The following is a 17,189-nucleotide window of genomic DNA, read 5'->3' as shown; positions in this document are numbered from 1 at the left end:
CGTAATTTGTACATCAGTAGCCTACTTGAGTAAATGTACTACAACACAACATTGCACCACTTAAGACATTTTAAAATACATTCAGCTAATAAATTATTTGTACACCAATCTGCAAATGTCTAGAAAGGACCGGGTAAAATGTTCTCACAAAGACGGATGTAAAAAGGTCCCACGCACCAAAGGGAAATGAAAACACCATTTGTTCTTTGCAGATTTTATTTGTTTCTCAAATACAGGAGAGTTAATGTACAGAAGGACAAAGAATTTCATCAAGAACTGTACAATATTTACACGCCTTTTTTTTTCCTTTTTTATGGAAAATTAGATTGTTTTCAAAATAAGTCATAGTATGCACAAACATCAAAATGATAAAAATGAAATGACTATTTCCTCTTTAAATATTACTTATTTATACTCCTTCTTCCCACATAGGAAATGGATAGTTTACTTATTTTTCTTTGCACCTGCATGAATGATGATTGAACTGAAGCACAACAATGTTAAGTTTCAAATAGATTTTCCCATTCACTTCTTTTTTTTTTTTTTTTTTTTAATTTTCTTCCTTATTTTTTTTGTTATTTTACACCCACTGAGTTCCACTCAATATTTCTGTCTCGACGTCTGTTCTTTTCTATAGAGGGGAAGACAGCTTGGATATGTGGGTTACGATTGTATACTGAACCTGTGGGAAATAAAAAGGTATTTAAAATGTTAGGGCAGCAACCCAGAGCTTGTGAGAGTTTAAGTTAAAAACCTCCTCATATAAATAATAAAAATGTGTTTATATATTATCACACAGCTGACTGGGGCTGCCCTTCACATAGCACAGGATGAGAGCGAGAGAGAGAGAGTGTTTTATCATCACATTTCATGTTTCTATCCGTGGACGAGTCCATGTTCACGCTGCTCACGGCACACTCTACACGCAGTTTTAAAAAGCATTCTCACCCTCTTCCACTCTTTTCAAAAGCCAACAGCTGATGTTAGTCTTCAAAAAAATAATTTATGTAAAAACTAAGTGGTAATAGTTTCTCTTCTGAACTATTGTCTTTATGACACACAGTTAACAAGATGTCAGTGGCTCCTCCGTAGACTTGGCGTTGCGGCTCCTCCTCTTTGTCCTTCCACCTCACGTCGCTCCCTTTTCACCAATGGTCAATTCCCTCTTGACCCGCCAGTGACCCCCTGAACCGGTGGGGTCCCTCCTTCTCACAAAGTAAGACATTTCTTTAGTCATTGATCAACAACAAGAAAAAAAAACAGAGGTCAGTGTCCCAGGTCACATGAACAGATCCCTTTGTGTTCGGCAAGGGCCTTAAAAATTCTTCCTCAGATCTTTGAGATTTGAAGAGCATCGGGGAAGGGGGGGCTGTACAATAGGATCCATCTCTTTCCATTTTTTGTATTTTCTTTTTTTTTTTTTTTTTAAATCCTTCTGCTTTAATTCGTCCTCTCCCTCTTTCTCTCTTCGCGGTCGCCTTAGGCTTTGGTGCTGAGCGTGAGCAGCTCGATGAAGGAGCTGAAGAGGGTGTCCAGCCAGCTCTGGTTGGCCATGCACTGCTGCACCACTTCCTCTTGGCCCGGGTCCTCAGCTGCTTGCTCAATGGTGTTGGTCTGAAAAAGTGGGACGGAAACACAGACAATTGTGATGCTCAGGCTCAGACCGGAGCTTTAGGTGAAAGAAAACAGAAAAGCTATATATGATGGTGTAGTCTAATGAGATTTGTGTTTTATAATATGGTATATTAGAGGGAAATGTGTATGAGTAGATCCATGCTAAAGCACTACATTTTCAAGCATGTTCGTAATGACAGCTATAACATGACAAAATCTTGTCAATAAACTTATCTAACATGTCTGAACATGACTGAAGTGTATACCAGTGCTAGAAATGTGCTTCCTTACCTCTTTCTTGCACTGTAAGAAGGTGTGGTATTTATAGTGATGCAGGGAGTGGTAGAGACTGTAGATCCGATACGAATCGGCTGACAGTTTAAGGTCCTAAAAAGTATATATAAATATAAACGTATATTATATTAAGATTCGGTCAACTTCAATATACAGGAAAACATGAAACTACAGTGAGTATTACTCTTACATTTCTGTGTAAGAAAGAGTGAAAGTGGAACAGGTTTGGAAACTTGAAGCAGGTGTTAAGAGAGGAAGCTGGTACTCTCTTCAACCCTCTCTGACCCCAGAGATCCATCTGTCACCCGTCCATCACTCTTAAGCTTTTTACACTAATGGTTCATTTCGTTGGTGCCATAGTTTCAACGTCACGCAGAAACCAGAAAGAATCACCTGGTTTCAGGCTAAAAATCTCCCACGATCTTCCACAGAGTTCAAGATTGTATATGAATATACACATATGTATATATACACATATCAGCTCAAATAAAAAGAGAAAAGAGTTTGATGCTCAAAGTCTAACCACTGTAGTTTCTTTAAAATATGTAATTATCTATCCAGAGCCTACTGACCGTCAAACACTCTCACTCTTTCTCTCTCTCACTCACATACACACACACACACACACACACACACACACACACACCAACCTGTGGTTTAGGCAGGGTCTTTTTGACTCTGTTGAGGGTCTTGCGGTTGTAAGCATCCCCGCTCAGCCGCACCCTCACCACTCCTGAGTCCAGGGGGTCTACGATGATCTGAGGGTAAGCATGCAGGACCTCCTGTCAAAAAAAAGCAGCAGAAAAAGAGGGATACGAGTGAGAAGCTGATGCATGGAAACTGGCAATAAGAGATCTTGCACTTGAATTTTATGTATCATTTCAGTTACCAATTAATCCACTGATTATTACTGAAATGAGAATTTTGTAGCAGCAAACATTACTTTATGTTTAGTGACTAATCAGTAACTCAGCTGGATGTTTCAACATAGGAATTAAGCTATATTATATTATATAACTTATAAATGAGGCTATTATTTAACAGACTTGTTTGCTGCATCACATATATCATCACACTGTACAGACTATAAAAAAGCTGTTCCGATTTAAATAAAGTAAACACAACGATGTGAAATAAAAATTGAACACAAAATCAAAGATGTTATTTCAGTTGTGAGGGAACATGGAAAGAGAGAGAGAGACAGATTACCTGGTGCTGAGAGCTCATGCTGACTCTCCTCAACAACCTCCTCTTCTGTTCGCTAAGGATGCTGTCAATCTTCCTCATCGGTGGGAGGTAAAGCTCATCTGGTGGCCAATCAAGGTAGAGGAAGTTTCATTAGTCATCTTTCATGTAGCTGCCAATCATTTTAATACCAAAGGCAGATTCAAAGCGGCTCTTTCTCCCTGCAGATCTATCAGCAGTCCTGGGCTTCCCTTCTGCCTGTCATACCTTGTTTACTTGGAGATCCAAAACCATTAAAGAGATTCATCTAAATATGTTATAGAATTCACCAACAATTCCCCTGCTACTGCGGCTGCTGCTTGGCAGTGGCGGTGATGTTGATACAATCTGCTCATACTACATACTGATATTTGAGGCCACTTTTGAAAAAAGAAGCTGCAGAAAAGAGGCTGGTTTGAGATGTCTCCTCGCACAACACCCGCTGCATCTTTGCTTCTCACTCTACATGTCAGTAGATCTTAAAAATTAAGCCATCATTTTCAATATACTGAAGAAGCAATGTATGCTGTTTGCATTTCTCACCGTCTGTGTCCTCCAGGGCTTGGATCATGTCAGGGTCCAGCGCTGTGCTGACCAGCATCTCCACATAACTCCTGAACATCTCCCTCATGGCACGGTTATTCACTCCACCTTTTACTGGCACTGAGTGGAACGAGAACCTCAGTTTCAAACTGTACACAAGCAACCTTTTATCACAGTACATGACATAAAAAACAACAGCTTTGTTACTGAATCACACAAGACGGGAGCAAGCACAAACAATCAAAATGGCATCTCACTTTCATTCTCGCTAGCTGCCTCCTCTGATGAGTCCGAGTCAGATGATGAAGGGATTTCCTTCAGCCACTTCTTCCTCTTCTTGGGGGGTGGTTCTGCCTTCACTTTGGGTGGCTTGGATTTGGGAGGACGTTCAGCCTTTTCCTTCTCCTTCCTCTCAGCCACTTTCTTCTCTTCCTTTGCTCGACCTCGTTCTGCCGCTGCCGCACGTTTCTCCACTTTCTCCTGTTGCAGCTGCACTCGCTTTTCCTTCTCCTTCTCAGGCTCCCTCTCTTTCTCCTTCTCCTTGGCTTTGAGCACAGCAGCTGGAGCCTCCTTCTTCTCCCGCGGTTCTTTTGTCATTGTAGTTGCTGTTCTTGCTTTCTCCTTTTGCTCACGCTGGACTGGCGGTGCCGCTCTCTCCTCTTTCTCAACTGCTCTCGCTGGTACCTGGGTGGCAGGAGGGGAAGCCATTTTGGGGAGGGGCTGGCGTCTGTGACACATAAAGAAATTGATTTAGAGATGAAACCAATCTGGCCCTGTGAGTGTAAGCTAGGGCTCCAGGCACTCAACTAGGAGCCCTTTTGACTAGGCCAGGTTCTAACAGGGGCCAACTAAATCTAGAAAACTTTAATTCAATATCAATAGGATTTTTGAAATGGCAGACAGGTACCTGAGAGCAGGTGTGGCTCTACGCCAAGGTCTCCGAGAGCAGACTCTGACATAGTCCTTCTTATTGACATTCTCCAGAAACTTGACATAGATTCGCTGATATCTCCTCTTGGCATCACCGAAGTAGCCAAGGTACTGAGCAAGAAACAATTTATAAAGATTTAATTATATAACACCACGTCAATCAATGTTATTACTTTGTTTGATGATACTGTGACAACTGTGTGTCTGTATACATTCATTACTCTACAGTATTTTTAGTATATTTTATGATACAGCTCAAGCTGTGAAAAGCATCCAAATCAACACGAGTGTTTGCAGGTGTGGTTAGATTATTGAGGGCTTAAGGTGAACTCACGTTGCTCGTGGCGCAGAACTGCCTCTGTCCGTCTTTGATCTCTGGGCTGAACTTCTGCAGCAGGGCTTTCTGCACCCTCCAGATGGGTGGAGGCTCACGGCCTGTCTGCAGGGCCAGCTGTGGCCAAACACATGTCACACAGGTAAGTCTCTGCAACTTGGCAGCTAATGAAGGAATCAATTCATTTTACTCATAAAAGCAAGCACAAAGCGATTGCTCTTAATAAGTTTTTAACAATCCCTTTATTTTTTTGTCTGTACTGATACCTACATATCAACTTAAAATAACTATTTGGTTTGTAAGAAAGCAAGCATTTTTTTCTAAATCTGTCCTAACAAAGTTCTTTGTGCTTTTTAACTGTCAATAACACACATTTGCACTGATACCTTGAGAGTTCTAATGTCTTCCACCCGCACCACAAACTCGTCCCTTTCTCTGAAGATGCCCTCGCCTCCACTCTCACTCTCATCCTCCTCACTTTCCCCAGCAATGGCAGCATCTTCTTGCTTCTGGGCAAGGTGCAGGGAAGTGATTTTAGGAGGTGGGGGTTCCTCAGGAGAAGCGGGGGAGTCCGGAGATGGCATGGGAGACTCTTTCTGAGTTGGAGATGGGGGAGGAGGGGAAGTCGGAGGAGGAGGAGAAGCCGGTTGAGGGAGAGTAGCGGGTGGCGGGGGAGGCGGGGGTGGCGGAGAGGGGGATGTTGGAGCGGCAGGGCTTGGAGGCTGAGAATTCTCCTGTTGTTCTTCTGGTGGAGGTAGGGGTGAGGGAAGTGAGAGCGGAGGGAGGGGGGAGTGAGAAGTAGAGGAGGATGAGGCAGGAGATGGGGGGACAGATGGAGGTTCAGGGGTTGCTGGCACTGGTGGTATGTCGGGAAGAGGTGCTGGAAAGACACAGTGGCAAGATTAAAGTTAAGGTCAATTTTACAGATCAATTTACCACAATGTCAAAATTGCCAGAAGAATTTAATCAAATAATTTTTTTTTATAACAAATGCATAATTGGACGATTTACTGAGCTGAAAATACAGCTATAGTTTAGCCTGAGGGAAAAAAATATTAATTTTCTTAAGCTGAGCTGCAGAAAAATCAATGTGCGAGAAAATGGGACATGAGATGAATAAAAAGATACTCCCAGCCTTACCATCAAGATGAGGGGCACCCAGGGTTTCCAGCTGTGGTTCTCTCTCCTCTGTAATATCACTCTCTCCATCCCCTCCCGTGCTCCTTTCCTCCTCATTCTCCTCCTCTTTGTTCTCGTCCATGTCTCCATCTTCTGGCTGGAGGACATCAGGTTCATTGGACTGAGGCAGGGCATGAGGGGTATGCATGCTAGGTTGTGGGCTAAGTGTGGGGGGCTGCAGCGTGGGGGTAAGTGGGGACGGGGTAGGCTGAGGCTGAGGCTGGGGAGGTGGAGGAGATAGTGGGGGCTGGATGTTAGAGGTTAGCTGAGGAGTGTCATACAAAGCAGAAATGGCTGAAGAGATGCTCTTCTGGAGGTCCTGGTTCTTTCCCACTGAGTCCTCCTCATCAGAGGAGAATGATGGCAAGGTCTCCAGATTCCTTTTCAGCTCATCTTCCAAGCGCTTGGGGCTGGAGCAGTTACCCAGAGCCAGACCCCCGTTCCCTTCACTATCGCCGAATGGAGGTGGTGGTGGTGGAGGAGGAGGTGCGGGTGACAGTGGGCGCAGACCCCCTGATTTACAAGGAGAGTTTTCACCATTGTCAGGTTCCATTCCTGGTGAGATGTCCAAGCCTGGAGGTCTCTTTCCGGTCTTGAGGAAGTCCAAGAACGAAGCAACAAAGCCAGCCTTGGACTCAGAATCCTTCTCATCGCCCTGTGAATAAGACAAAAGACAGACTTTTACTCAACTCAACTACCACCACCAAAGTAGTGAATTGCACAATTATCAAGCAGTGAACCTGAAAGAAATCTGTTTAAATGACTGCTTTAAAGCATTCTCTGCAGAACGTAGAAAGGATATAATCCAGTAGCTCTTACCCTGTCCTCCAGACCCTCTTCATCGACTCCTTCACCCATCATCTGGCTTTTCTGTTTGTTCTTGTCCTGACTTCTGGTGCTGTCAGTGCTGCAGGGGGGTCCAGGACTTAAACCAAGTGAAGGAGCAGAGCCTACTGAACCATCCGACAAAGCAGGGTCCGTGCCAGACAAAGAGTCTGTCCTCAGCAAGGCATCCGAGGAGGACAAGGTACCGATTGGTAACTTGATCTAAAACATAAGAAAGAATATGGTAAGACATAGAGTAACTTTGCCTTAATGTACAGATATATTTTTTTAAATTAATTTTAAATGATTAGCATGTAATAACAGGATAATTTAAACAAACTGACTGAGTCTAACTCTAAATGTGACTAGGAGGGATTGTGTAACAAACACAGAGAAAAGTAATTTGAATACAGGGCTCATATTGTGAACCACTTGTTTTATCTGTGTGTTTTTAAAGGCAACACTAGGAACCACATTCAACTTCAACAACTTGTGTTTCCTTTTACTATTATTATTATTATTATTATTATTATATGTTTTTATTTATTAGAAACACATCTGTACTTTAACAACAATTTATTTAAAAATCTCCAAGCCTTTTCCAGACTGAATGCAACTGACCTTCAGAGGTGGAATAGGCTCATGTAGCTGCTGTGGAGGCTGGGGCTGGTGATGCATTTGCTGGGGCTGCTGCTGATGGAGGTGATGGTGGTGCATCTGATCGTGCTCCTTCCCACTCATTTCCATGTACATATCCTCTCTCCTTCCTCCTCTACCTCGGCTTCCACGGCCCCTACCCCTACCTCGTCCCTCCACACTGAATCCTCCTCCTACTGTTGTTCCACCCATCTCCCCCATCATCCCTCGTGGAGTGTAGGGCTCAGGCATTGGGCGGATGCGAGGTCTGCCTCTTGGCCTAGGGGGGCCCTCTCTCTTGGGTCTAGTGGGCTTTCTGCCCCTCTTCTTGGGCCCATCCTGAGGCAGAAGAGAGTGTGAACCCATAGAAGAGTAGCCAGAAGAGTGGTAGAAATCAATGTCACCCATTAAAGGGCTGAGAGACCCACTTCCTGCTCCTCCCTTTCTGCAGCTGGACACCAAGTCTGGCAACAGGTCTGGGAGCCTCCGGCTATTCAACCGGATATCCGCTGGTTGGTCAGCTTTATCCTCATCATCTTCAAACTCATATTCTTGAGCATAACTTTTCTTAGGCAGTGTATTGGGGTCTCGGCGCTCCTTTAACAGGTGGAAAGAGCTGGACTTGAGCAGCTTCTTGGGACGAGATGAACAGAAAATTGGAGACTGCAGGCCTCCAGAACCAGGTCCTGCACCAGTTCCTCCAGGACCAGAGGACAGCTTAGCTCCAGAGTTGTTGGGACCGGCAGTACTGGAGCCCATGCCCATAGCTGGGGCCTGGGACTGTATCAGTCCTAGCTGTTCAGTGTTAACAGTGGAAGGGAGCTCATGTGTTTTAAGGGAGTCTAGATCCAGAGTCATGGTGTTGTTGCTGGGTTCTTCCAGGCCATGACAGTATGGTTCATAACCCTGATCACCACCGTGGTGACCCATTATGTCATAGCCAGCTCCAGTACTCCCCCCTGCTCCACCTGCACTCTGTCCAGCTTTCATGGAATCCATTCCTTCTTGCCCAGTGTGGCTTTCATTCATCTCCTCCTGCCCTGGCCCTGCGCCTCCAGCACAGCTTGACTTATAGTCCTCTGCACAAAACATGTCTTCCATTCCGGGAAAAAAGGAGCGGTCCTCATCCTGAAGGAGGGAGTCTGGGAAGCAGATGGATGTTAGGGGGACAAAGCGGTTACTTTGTTGATTCTGGTCTGCTTTCTCCACTGGGCTGACTGTGTCAAACTGGTGCTGCTCTGAGCGCTGTTGGTCCAACTGGCTCTGCTGAGGGGTGAGCTGGGAGGAGAGTGGCTGTTGTGGGTCAGGCTGAGGCTGGGAGTGGGCTGAAGCAGACGGTGGGGGTATGTGGTGAGGGTGGGGTTGGGTGTGAGGGTGATGAGAGTGGGTCTGTTGATGTTGAGAGCTGGGATGCTGCTGTTGTTGTTGCTGCTGTGGGTGGTGCTGAGAAAGATGGTGCATGTGAGATGGAGTGGACAAGCCGATATCAGGCTCAGACAGAAAGGAGTGGAGTTCAGAGGCTGAGTGCTGCTGTGAGTGGTGGTGGGATGGCAGCTGCCTCTGCTGTTGCTCCTGCTGTCTGTGGCGCTCACTACTACCGCCACTCCGTCCCCCATTGCCTGCTCCACCGCGTCTGTCATCTGCAACAGCCACGTCTGCACCGGAGGTCTGAGAAAGGGAGCGCTCCAGCATGTCCAAGGAAGACACTACTGAGCTTTGTTTAACCTGGCTCTGCTCATGCTGATGTGGAGGAGGCCCATGGTTGTAGTGAGCAGCTGCCACCTCCAAAGCCTGGGACTGGAGCTGAAGCTGAAGCTGGGTGGTCTGGGACTGAGGCGGAGCTTGATGTTTACTTGAGCCAAGAGCCCCACCAGCACTTTCCATTACAGCTTGCTGTTGACTAATAGAATGCTGCTGTTGAGGATGAGAGTCCATTTTATGATGCTGTTGGTGCTGTGAATGAGAATCTATTTTGTGGTGCTGCTGATGCTGATGAGAGTCCATCTTCTGGTGCTGTTGATGTTGAGGGTGGGTATCCATTTTTGGGTGTTGCTGATGTGGTTGGTGGGAGTCCATTTTGTGATGCTGTTGGTGTTGCCGGTGAGAGTCCATCTTGTGATGCTGCTGATGAGGCTCCAGTTTGTTGCGAGTGGTGTGGGACAGCACTGACTGGAGCAGATGTGGTGGCTGACGAGACTGATCAGTGGGAGAGTCCATGAGGGAGGCAGCAGCTTGAGACTGAGAATGCTGTTGCTGGACTTCCGGTGTTTTCCGAGGATAAGGGATTTCAGGACGTTCCTGTGGCTTCTTCTGGAGCTCCATTTGGGTGTGGGGCGGTATCTGTGTGTGTGAAGACACATGTTGACTGTGTGATGAGTGCTGAGGAGCAAGGGGGTGTTGGGTGTATGGATCACCCCTTCCATAGTGAACTACTGAGCCTAGGTTGTCATGGTGATGGAGGTGGGAGTGCACTTGTTCTGCACTGCCCCTCCCTCCACTGCTCCTGCTGCTTCCAACAGCCCTCTCATTCCTTTGCGGCTGTTGGTGATGGTGTTGTTGATGTTGCTGCTGTTTCTTTAGTGACATCTCCAGCTGGTTGTCCAGCCCGGAGATGGATCCTCCAGACCCCGCATTACCTACTCCAGCGGTGGATGTAGCACTATGGGTACGTATGACACTCTGGGGGTGGTACCTCTCCTCAGAGGTCTTACCCATGTCATAGCTGAGCCCTTTGCCTGAATCAGTGGTTGGGGGCACTGACTGGGGCTGAGGCTGTGTTTGTTGGGATGTCTGTTGGGGTTGTTGTTGAGGATGGTGATGAGCAGCCTGGGGAGCAGGACTTGCTTGGGCTTGAAGCAGGTGTTGGATCAAAAACTCATCATCATCATCTACTTCCTCTTGGGATCTCTGAGAGCCCACTCCTAGCATGGAAGTGTCTGCCTTTGTTTTAGAGGAGGTGGAATGATAGGACTGAGGTTGAGAGCTGGGACCTCTGGTATCAGGGTAGCCCTGTGGCGAGGCTAGGAAGGTGGGTGAGAGAACTGATGAAATGTATTTATTAGAGCCTGCACCCCCGGGGGATTGTGTGGGGCAGGTGGGAACTGGGGAGTGCAACCCTGGACGGATGATGCCCGAGTTGCCTGATGGAGAGGGGCTTGAGTCCGGAATATGATAAGACCCCCCACCACTACCACCTCCACCTCTCTCATTGGTCATATTACTTCCTGCGCCTCCTCCTGACCCAGAGTTCCCACTCCCTGTGCCACTACTGCTTCCTCCTCCAGATGTTCCACTACCTGATGAACCACTTGATCTTAAAAGTGCAGGGGAGTGACCTGGGGCTCCGTAGCCAAGTGATGGGCTTCCAGCTCCACCCAGAGAGGATGGAAGTGATCCATAAGCAGAGTCAGCTCCATATATATCAGTTGGATACGACTGGCTTCGCCCTCCTAAACTTCCATAGCCTTTACCACTTGTACCTGAGCTCAGGTCTTGGGCTTGTGGTGAACTGAAGCCTCCATAAGACTGAGCCAGGTGAGAAGTAGGGGGCTGATTAGGGGAATATGACTGTGTCTGTTGTTGGGGTGGGGTCTGACCAGTAAGAGCAGAGGTGGGGGTTTTCACTGGGGGCACAGGAGAACCATAGCCTGAGAGGCAGGATTTGGGGAGAGACTGGGGAGCTGAAGAAGAGGTGGCAGGGGGCTGCTGCTGCTGAGGGGCTGGGGGAGGAGGAGCTGGCTGAGGGGGTGGTTGCTGCCTGGAAGGGGCTGCGCTAGAACTAGAGGTGGGGATTGAGTTGGAGGGATGAGCCCCAGAGGCAGCAGAAGAAGAGGAGGAGGAAGAGGATGTAGAGGATGCAGAAGGGGGGGTGTGAGGAGTTCTTGAGGATGATGCTGAACTAGCAGAAGAATAGCCACTACTGGAGCTGCTTTTAGTACCTTTCCCAGCTGAGGAAGAAGAGGAGGAGGAGGAAGAGGAATAGGGAGGCTGGATGATTGGTCGATACTGTTCAGTGCGAGAAGTGGGCTTGTGATCAGATGAGGGGCTCTGGTCGCCCAGGGGGCTGCAAGAAAGACCAGCATGCCTGTGGTGGGTAGCAATCTGCTGGTACCCTGCCCCTCCACAGCTGAGGTAGTGCTGAAGGGAGTGGGCTGCAGAAGATGAGAGCTGTGACTGAGCTGGGGTGGGCCGCTGGTAGTGCTTGATAACACTGTCCTGTCGGGGCAAGGCCCGTTCCTGAGCCGAATTGGACTGGGACTGGGACTGAGGTTGGGGCTGGGCTGAAGAAAAGACTGATGCATTATACAACTGGGACGACTGGTCCTGTAGCTGTGATGACAGCAGGTTGAACTGGTGTGACTGCAGGTGCCTGGCAGAGGACGCCTGAGCTGATGTGGCACTCGTGGGATCCTGGCTGCCCCTATAAGCAGCTGCGGCAGCACCCTGCGAGGACAGGAGTCTATCAAAACCCAAGCTAGACTGGGAAGGGGCCTTGATATGCAGTAGGGGGTCATGTGGAGAGAGCAGGCCATTGGATGTGGGGCTAAACGTAGGCGTGTCCTGGAGGGAAAGGGAGGCAGCAGGGAAAGAGCGGCTGGAAAATGATGCTGGATGCTGATAGGCCGAAAGAGCTGAAGAGGAAGGGAAGGAGCCAGAGCCGGGAAGGGCTCCAGAGATGAACAGTTCAGGGGGAGCAGGTGTGTGCATCGCTGTTAGAAAAAGGAAGACATATTGCAAAATTAGTCATTATCATCAAGCTGTCATTTAAATTACTCTAATAAAAGCATTAAAGGGTAGCTAAAAGTATTCAAGTCTAGGACTACTAACAAATACAGCGCAATGCTTAAATGTTTTACGAAAACACTCAAATAGCAACACCCCCAGAATAATAATGCAGCAGAGATGTTCTTTAAATGTCATATTGACTGAGGCCTGTTTGAAAATCAACACAGCCCCACCTGTCTGCCAAGATGGCGTGCGGAACTGGGAGAGTAGCGACGAGGCAGAGGGTGGAGGCTGTGGGCCCCGGGACTCCAGGGCTGAGATCAGATTCATGACAGAGGCATCGGGTGCAGAGGGGCTGGCATGGTGCAGGCCAGTGTCAAAGAGCCCTGAAAGACCTTTAGGAAGGAAGGACAAAACCATGAAAATTGACTAATTGATTTAAGAATGCAAATATTAACAAAAGCTAACAGGGATGGAATTTAAATGTTTATCCACAATAAGAATAAATGATTAAAAATATTTTTATAAGGCAACCTTACTGTCACATATACAAATGTGAATCAGGACATCAGCAGCTCCAAGAGTAATTATAAATACATCACTCTCTTGCTGAAAACAGTGCTTAAGATGTTGGTAAACTGTTTCAGACTGAATACTTTGACTACAAGCAGATTCTGAAATCAGTCTGTAACATCTAGAGCTTCAACTCAATTGAGCTCTAATGTGCACATTTCTCAACGACAATAATCTACCAGGGCCTGCAAGGAGAGACACAATAATTCATTGCCGGGGCCCCTTATGGTGGTGACATGGAAGGTATGACATTTATCTCACCCAAACTCCGTCCAGCTGCTCCCCAAGCCCCGCCTTGGCCAGAGCTCCCTGGGTGGTGATTGGTGGCATAGCCCTGCAGAGGGTGTGGGGTGGCGTAGGCTTGTCGGTGAAGGAGCTCAGACTCAGGGTGGGATGATCTGGAACTCCCATATACAAGACTACAGAGGAAGGGGAGTGGTGGATTGTGAAGTGCCATTAATTTCAGACTACATTTACATAAACCTAATTTGCTCCCAAAATCTGAACCTTGAGAAAATACTAGCTAAGCCAGGGTCATTTTCAAAATACAAAAATATCAATACATCAGATAACTCATCATAACTCTGTTTGGTCTGCATATGTAACTTTTCAAAAGTAGCAAACATGTGAACACCAAAATTATGTCTGATTAAATATGGAAGGAAAATCAAACTAATATCCAGATTAATTATCAACAACAAACTACGAACTTATAACAAATTATAACAAAGTGTATTACAATAGGTGCAAATCTGTCAAACCAGCAATGTAAGTGGCATGCAAAAATGATGGGATAGTTGATTTGCAATTATTATAATGGAGCCACAAGACCCAACCGCTACGTAACTTATACATTTACAAACAAAATAAACATTTTTTTTTCCAAATGCTGAGGATTTGCCAGTTGCAGAACTTTGATTCACCAAAGGCAGATGAAATGCGTGGCTGGCTGACTGGACAGATAACATGCTAGCATTTTTTGCTGTTAGTAGCACCGCCTAACAGCAATGCACAGCTGCTATGGTAGAAATGCAGAGACAAGGCCCCAACTGCAAGGCCAGTCTTTTACGTGTAAATAAACCATTAGTAACGAATGTGCAGATTTGTGCCAAATGGAAAATGGGTTCCTCAGCTTAGACCAAAAAACGTTTCATTTGTCTGCAACTACTGAATATGTTGACGTAGCTAACAGCTGGATGGTGCAAGTCGACACAAATGCATGCTAAGTTGCATGCAAACACAAGCAACTAACCAGGTTTGTTTGCCTAATACCCCTTCCCATAAAAAGGCATAGTGACATGGGGGCTTTCGAGAATGATTAGGCAGCTAACCCTGGGTCAAAAAACCTAAATATGTGCAGCTAAATGAGAGGCAATGATGCTTGCGTGCACAGGCCTCAACTGACTTCCATGCAACACAACGCTAGCTTGAAGGCTAACGTAAAGCTAAAAGACAGAGCAGATCTTACAACGTCCGGGCATTTTACAATTTTCCATCATCTCATAAATTCACCCTGACCTTATTTTTTAGGAATTTTAGACAAACCGTGAACTGCAAGTCTGATGCAGTGTGAATAGCGTATTGCACAGTTTAATTATGCAAATTAACATAAACCATTCAAACCCAACCATCAATTATCTAGATCACGCTTGGGCAAAAATACATTAAAAATCACAGCGTTAACAGTACGGCACCACCTCTGCATCGAGAATTTATTTCCTACTTTATTTAGAAGGTAACAATTAAAATAAATGTTTCATTATGCATCTTCCCGGTTAATATGTATCAGTTCATCTTGTTGATGTCTGTCAGGGGGGCTGATGTGAGGCGTTTGCTGCGTCTGCACTCTTCGCAGTTCCTATCAATCCAGTGAATTTATCTACCAAGGTCTGAGTCCAGGCCTGCACGCAGGGAACAATAATTCCTATGGATGCTCCAGACATACCCCCACCTCCAACCCGCCAGGTCCACCTAAAACCCACGTCTGTCAATCACACAATTCATATCCCCAACCTTTCCTTTCTCCACCCCGCCCACCCCCACGACACGCACACGGCTCCGATCCTGTTTATAATATTATTACTATGCAACTGTTTGGATGACAATGCACTACACATAATGGCAAGGCATGGTACTATATATGAACCCAGGGGCGATAATTTGTTTACATGGGCCACATCGTGCCTTGCAAAGTACCAGTGATGCATGCACATTGTCTGAATCCAATGCATACCTTGCTTTTGCCGATCTCTCGTAACTCCATCCTGCTCCTGCGCCCAAATCACCAAATCCTGTTCCCGGGTAATTTCTATCCATTTATGTGGTGTACAATGTGTGCGATGAGGACGAAAGCAACGAGAACGTCGCAGAGCAGATTACGGAAAAAAATCCAGTCTTTCCCGTTGTCGGTTTCAGGCTATTTTCCCCGGTTTCATAAGCAAGTCCTCAGGAGTGGAAAACAGCATATTGAAAGAGAAATGGAGGGGAGGAGGAGAAAGCTGGATGAAAAAAGAGGGGGGTCTACGGGGTTATAATCCAACCACCTCCAAAAAAGCCAGTCTTTCTCCTTTACCTACGCCTTTCACATTTATCATTTCCACGAAAGCAAATTAAATCCAAATTCAGCCTCGGTCATGATGAAGATGCCGCGGATTCGGCCGGTGATGGACGAATTGCTGATAAACATTTGATTTGAATGCGTCCTTTTTCACCGTCTCTCCTCCCCTTTCTTTAGGCTAGTCTTAGCTACGCTGCTAGCACCAGAAAAAGATTGCAATCGACGGGCCACGTTGTTACCAATCATTCCCCGTAGACGAGCAAAGAAAAACCCTATTTCAAGAGCTTTCTTTTTTCTTTGCATGCAAATCGTTCCCACCCCCCTCCGGAGCAGAGCTGAGAGCTAGCAGCAGATGCTAGCTGTCAGTAACGACGCATCAAAATAAAACAGGGCTGCTTTTATTTCCCCAAATGATGGCTCCCCATGTTTCTGCTTTCTTTAGCCATTCAAGTAAAAGCAACGACGAGTTCGCCACCAGCGGTAAAAATGCAGTCTGAGTGTTAAAAGAAACACAACTACCGAACGAGGAAGTGTAAAGAAGGCAGGCCGCGTTTTAATATTTTTTACTCATTTTCCTCCGGAGACGCCATTTTTGAAGGCGGCTGGCTGCTGTCCGTCCTCCCTCTCCCCCTCTCTCTGTCTCACCGCCGAGACTCGTTCACTCAGTGTCTGCGGTGACCTCCATTCACCGGCCCACAGTCTCCCAATCAGCCATGCATGTTTTTCCACATTTTCAGATTATTGATATGCTAATTATTAATTCCTAGTACATTTAACGCGAACAGATACAGTCAGCTGTGGGTGCTGGACGGTGCGATTGGCTGAGGCGCATTCGAGTGCAAAAGCAGGCTATTTCCATTGACTCATAAGACGAACCACATTCATATAGGCCTCATTGTGCAGATTCACATCTTAATCGTGCAGCCCGTTTGAGAGTCAGTGGCATATCCTCGCGTCAGAAGCTTAATTATTTAAATAGGCTGCAGTTTGCCTAGAATCAGCATGCCAATTAGGGTTTACCCCCCCCAATTCCATTCCGTTTTTTGTTGTATTTGGAGAACCTGTCTACCAGACCCCATATGCACTTGATTTGTTCACCAGCAGATGGCACACTGCGTTTTGTGGCGATCATAAGGGAGGAGGAATCACAGACGACTGGGAGCTGAGACAGAGGGATGCATTGCTCTTGTTCATAAATCATATTTTCCGTGTTTGACCAGGGTTTTCTGAGAGACTGTATTTGATTTCACCATCATGTTAACCTTTCACTGTCAGGCGTTGCGTACATCAAACAGGATAAGGTGTTAGCAAAGTGTTAAGGGTATGTAAACGACTTAACATTGCTTAATGTAAATGTGATCCCATTTCTTTTACAGGTAACACTCACACACTCACACACTCACACATATAAATAAGGGGCCTATTTGTCCAGAAATCCATCTTTGTGTGTGTGTGTGTGTGTGTGTGTGTGTGTGTGTTGCCCTCTAGTGGTGAAGTTAAATTGTGGACGCATCTTGCCGGTATACAGTCTTATATTAAGCAGATGAAAACATTCACAATTCATTTACTTGTAACTTTAATTACAGTGGCATATCATTTTTTTTACCGACCTGGTCAAACCTTACTCAAATATCTACATTTGAAATCCATACAAACAACTCTATATAACATTTCCCAATCATCACATTTCATAAAAATGTAGAATAAATATGAAGATCCATAAATTAAAAACAAACAGACAAAACATGTTATGAA

The 17,189-nt window shown here is 46.1% G+C and overlaps 1 protein-coding gene across 1 annotated transcript; it reads right to left on the bottom strand.

Moving 5' to 3' along the window:
* Positions 1–198: 198 nt before the first annotated feature.
* LOC124052498 (proline-rich protein 12-like) lies at positions 199–16,521 on the bottom strand. The gene is made up of 15 exons (XM_046376810.1): positions 15,111–16,521; positions 13,139–13,296; positions 12,538–12,699; positions 7,565–12,288; positions 6,938–7,165; positions 6,080–6,773; positions 5,326–5,819; positions 4,940–5,056; positions 4,583–4,716; positions 3,933–4,402; positions 3,676–3,795; positions 3,118–3,215; positions 2,559–2,690; positions 1,906–2,001; positions 199–1,614 (listed from the first exon to the last, which is right to left on the bottom strand). The coding sequence occupies exons 1-15, from the start codon at positions 15,191–15,193 to the stop codon at positions 1,480–1,482; spliced, it is 7,845 nt and encodes a 2,614-aa protein (XP_046232766.1). The 5' UTR covers positions 15,194–16,521; the 3' UTR covers positions 199–1,479.
* Between the last annotated feature and the right edge of the window lie 668 nt (positions 16,522–17,189).

This window comes from Scatophagus argus, chromosome 21 (assembly GCF_020382885.2).
Source record: "Scatophagus argus isolate fScaArg1 chromosome 21, fScaArg1.pri, whole genome shotgun sequence".
Taxonomy (NCBI): Eukaryota; Metazoa; Chordata; class Actinopteri; family Scatophagidae; genus Scatophagus; species Scatophagus argus.
The sequence above is the reverse complement of the archived record's forward strand: the minus strand, read 5'-3'. Positions and strand labels throughout refer to the sequence as shown.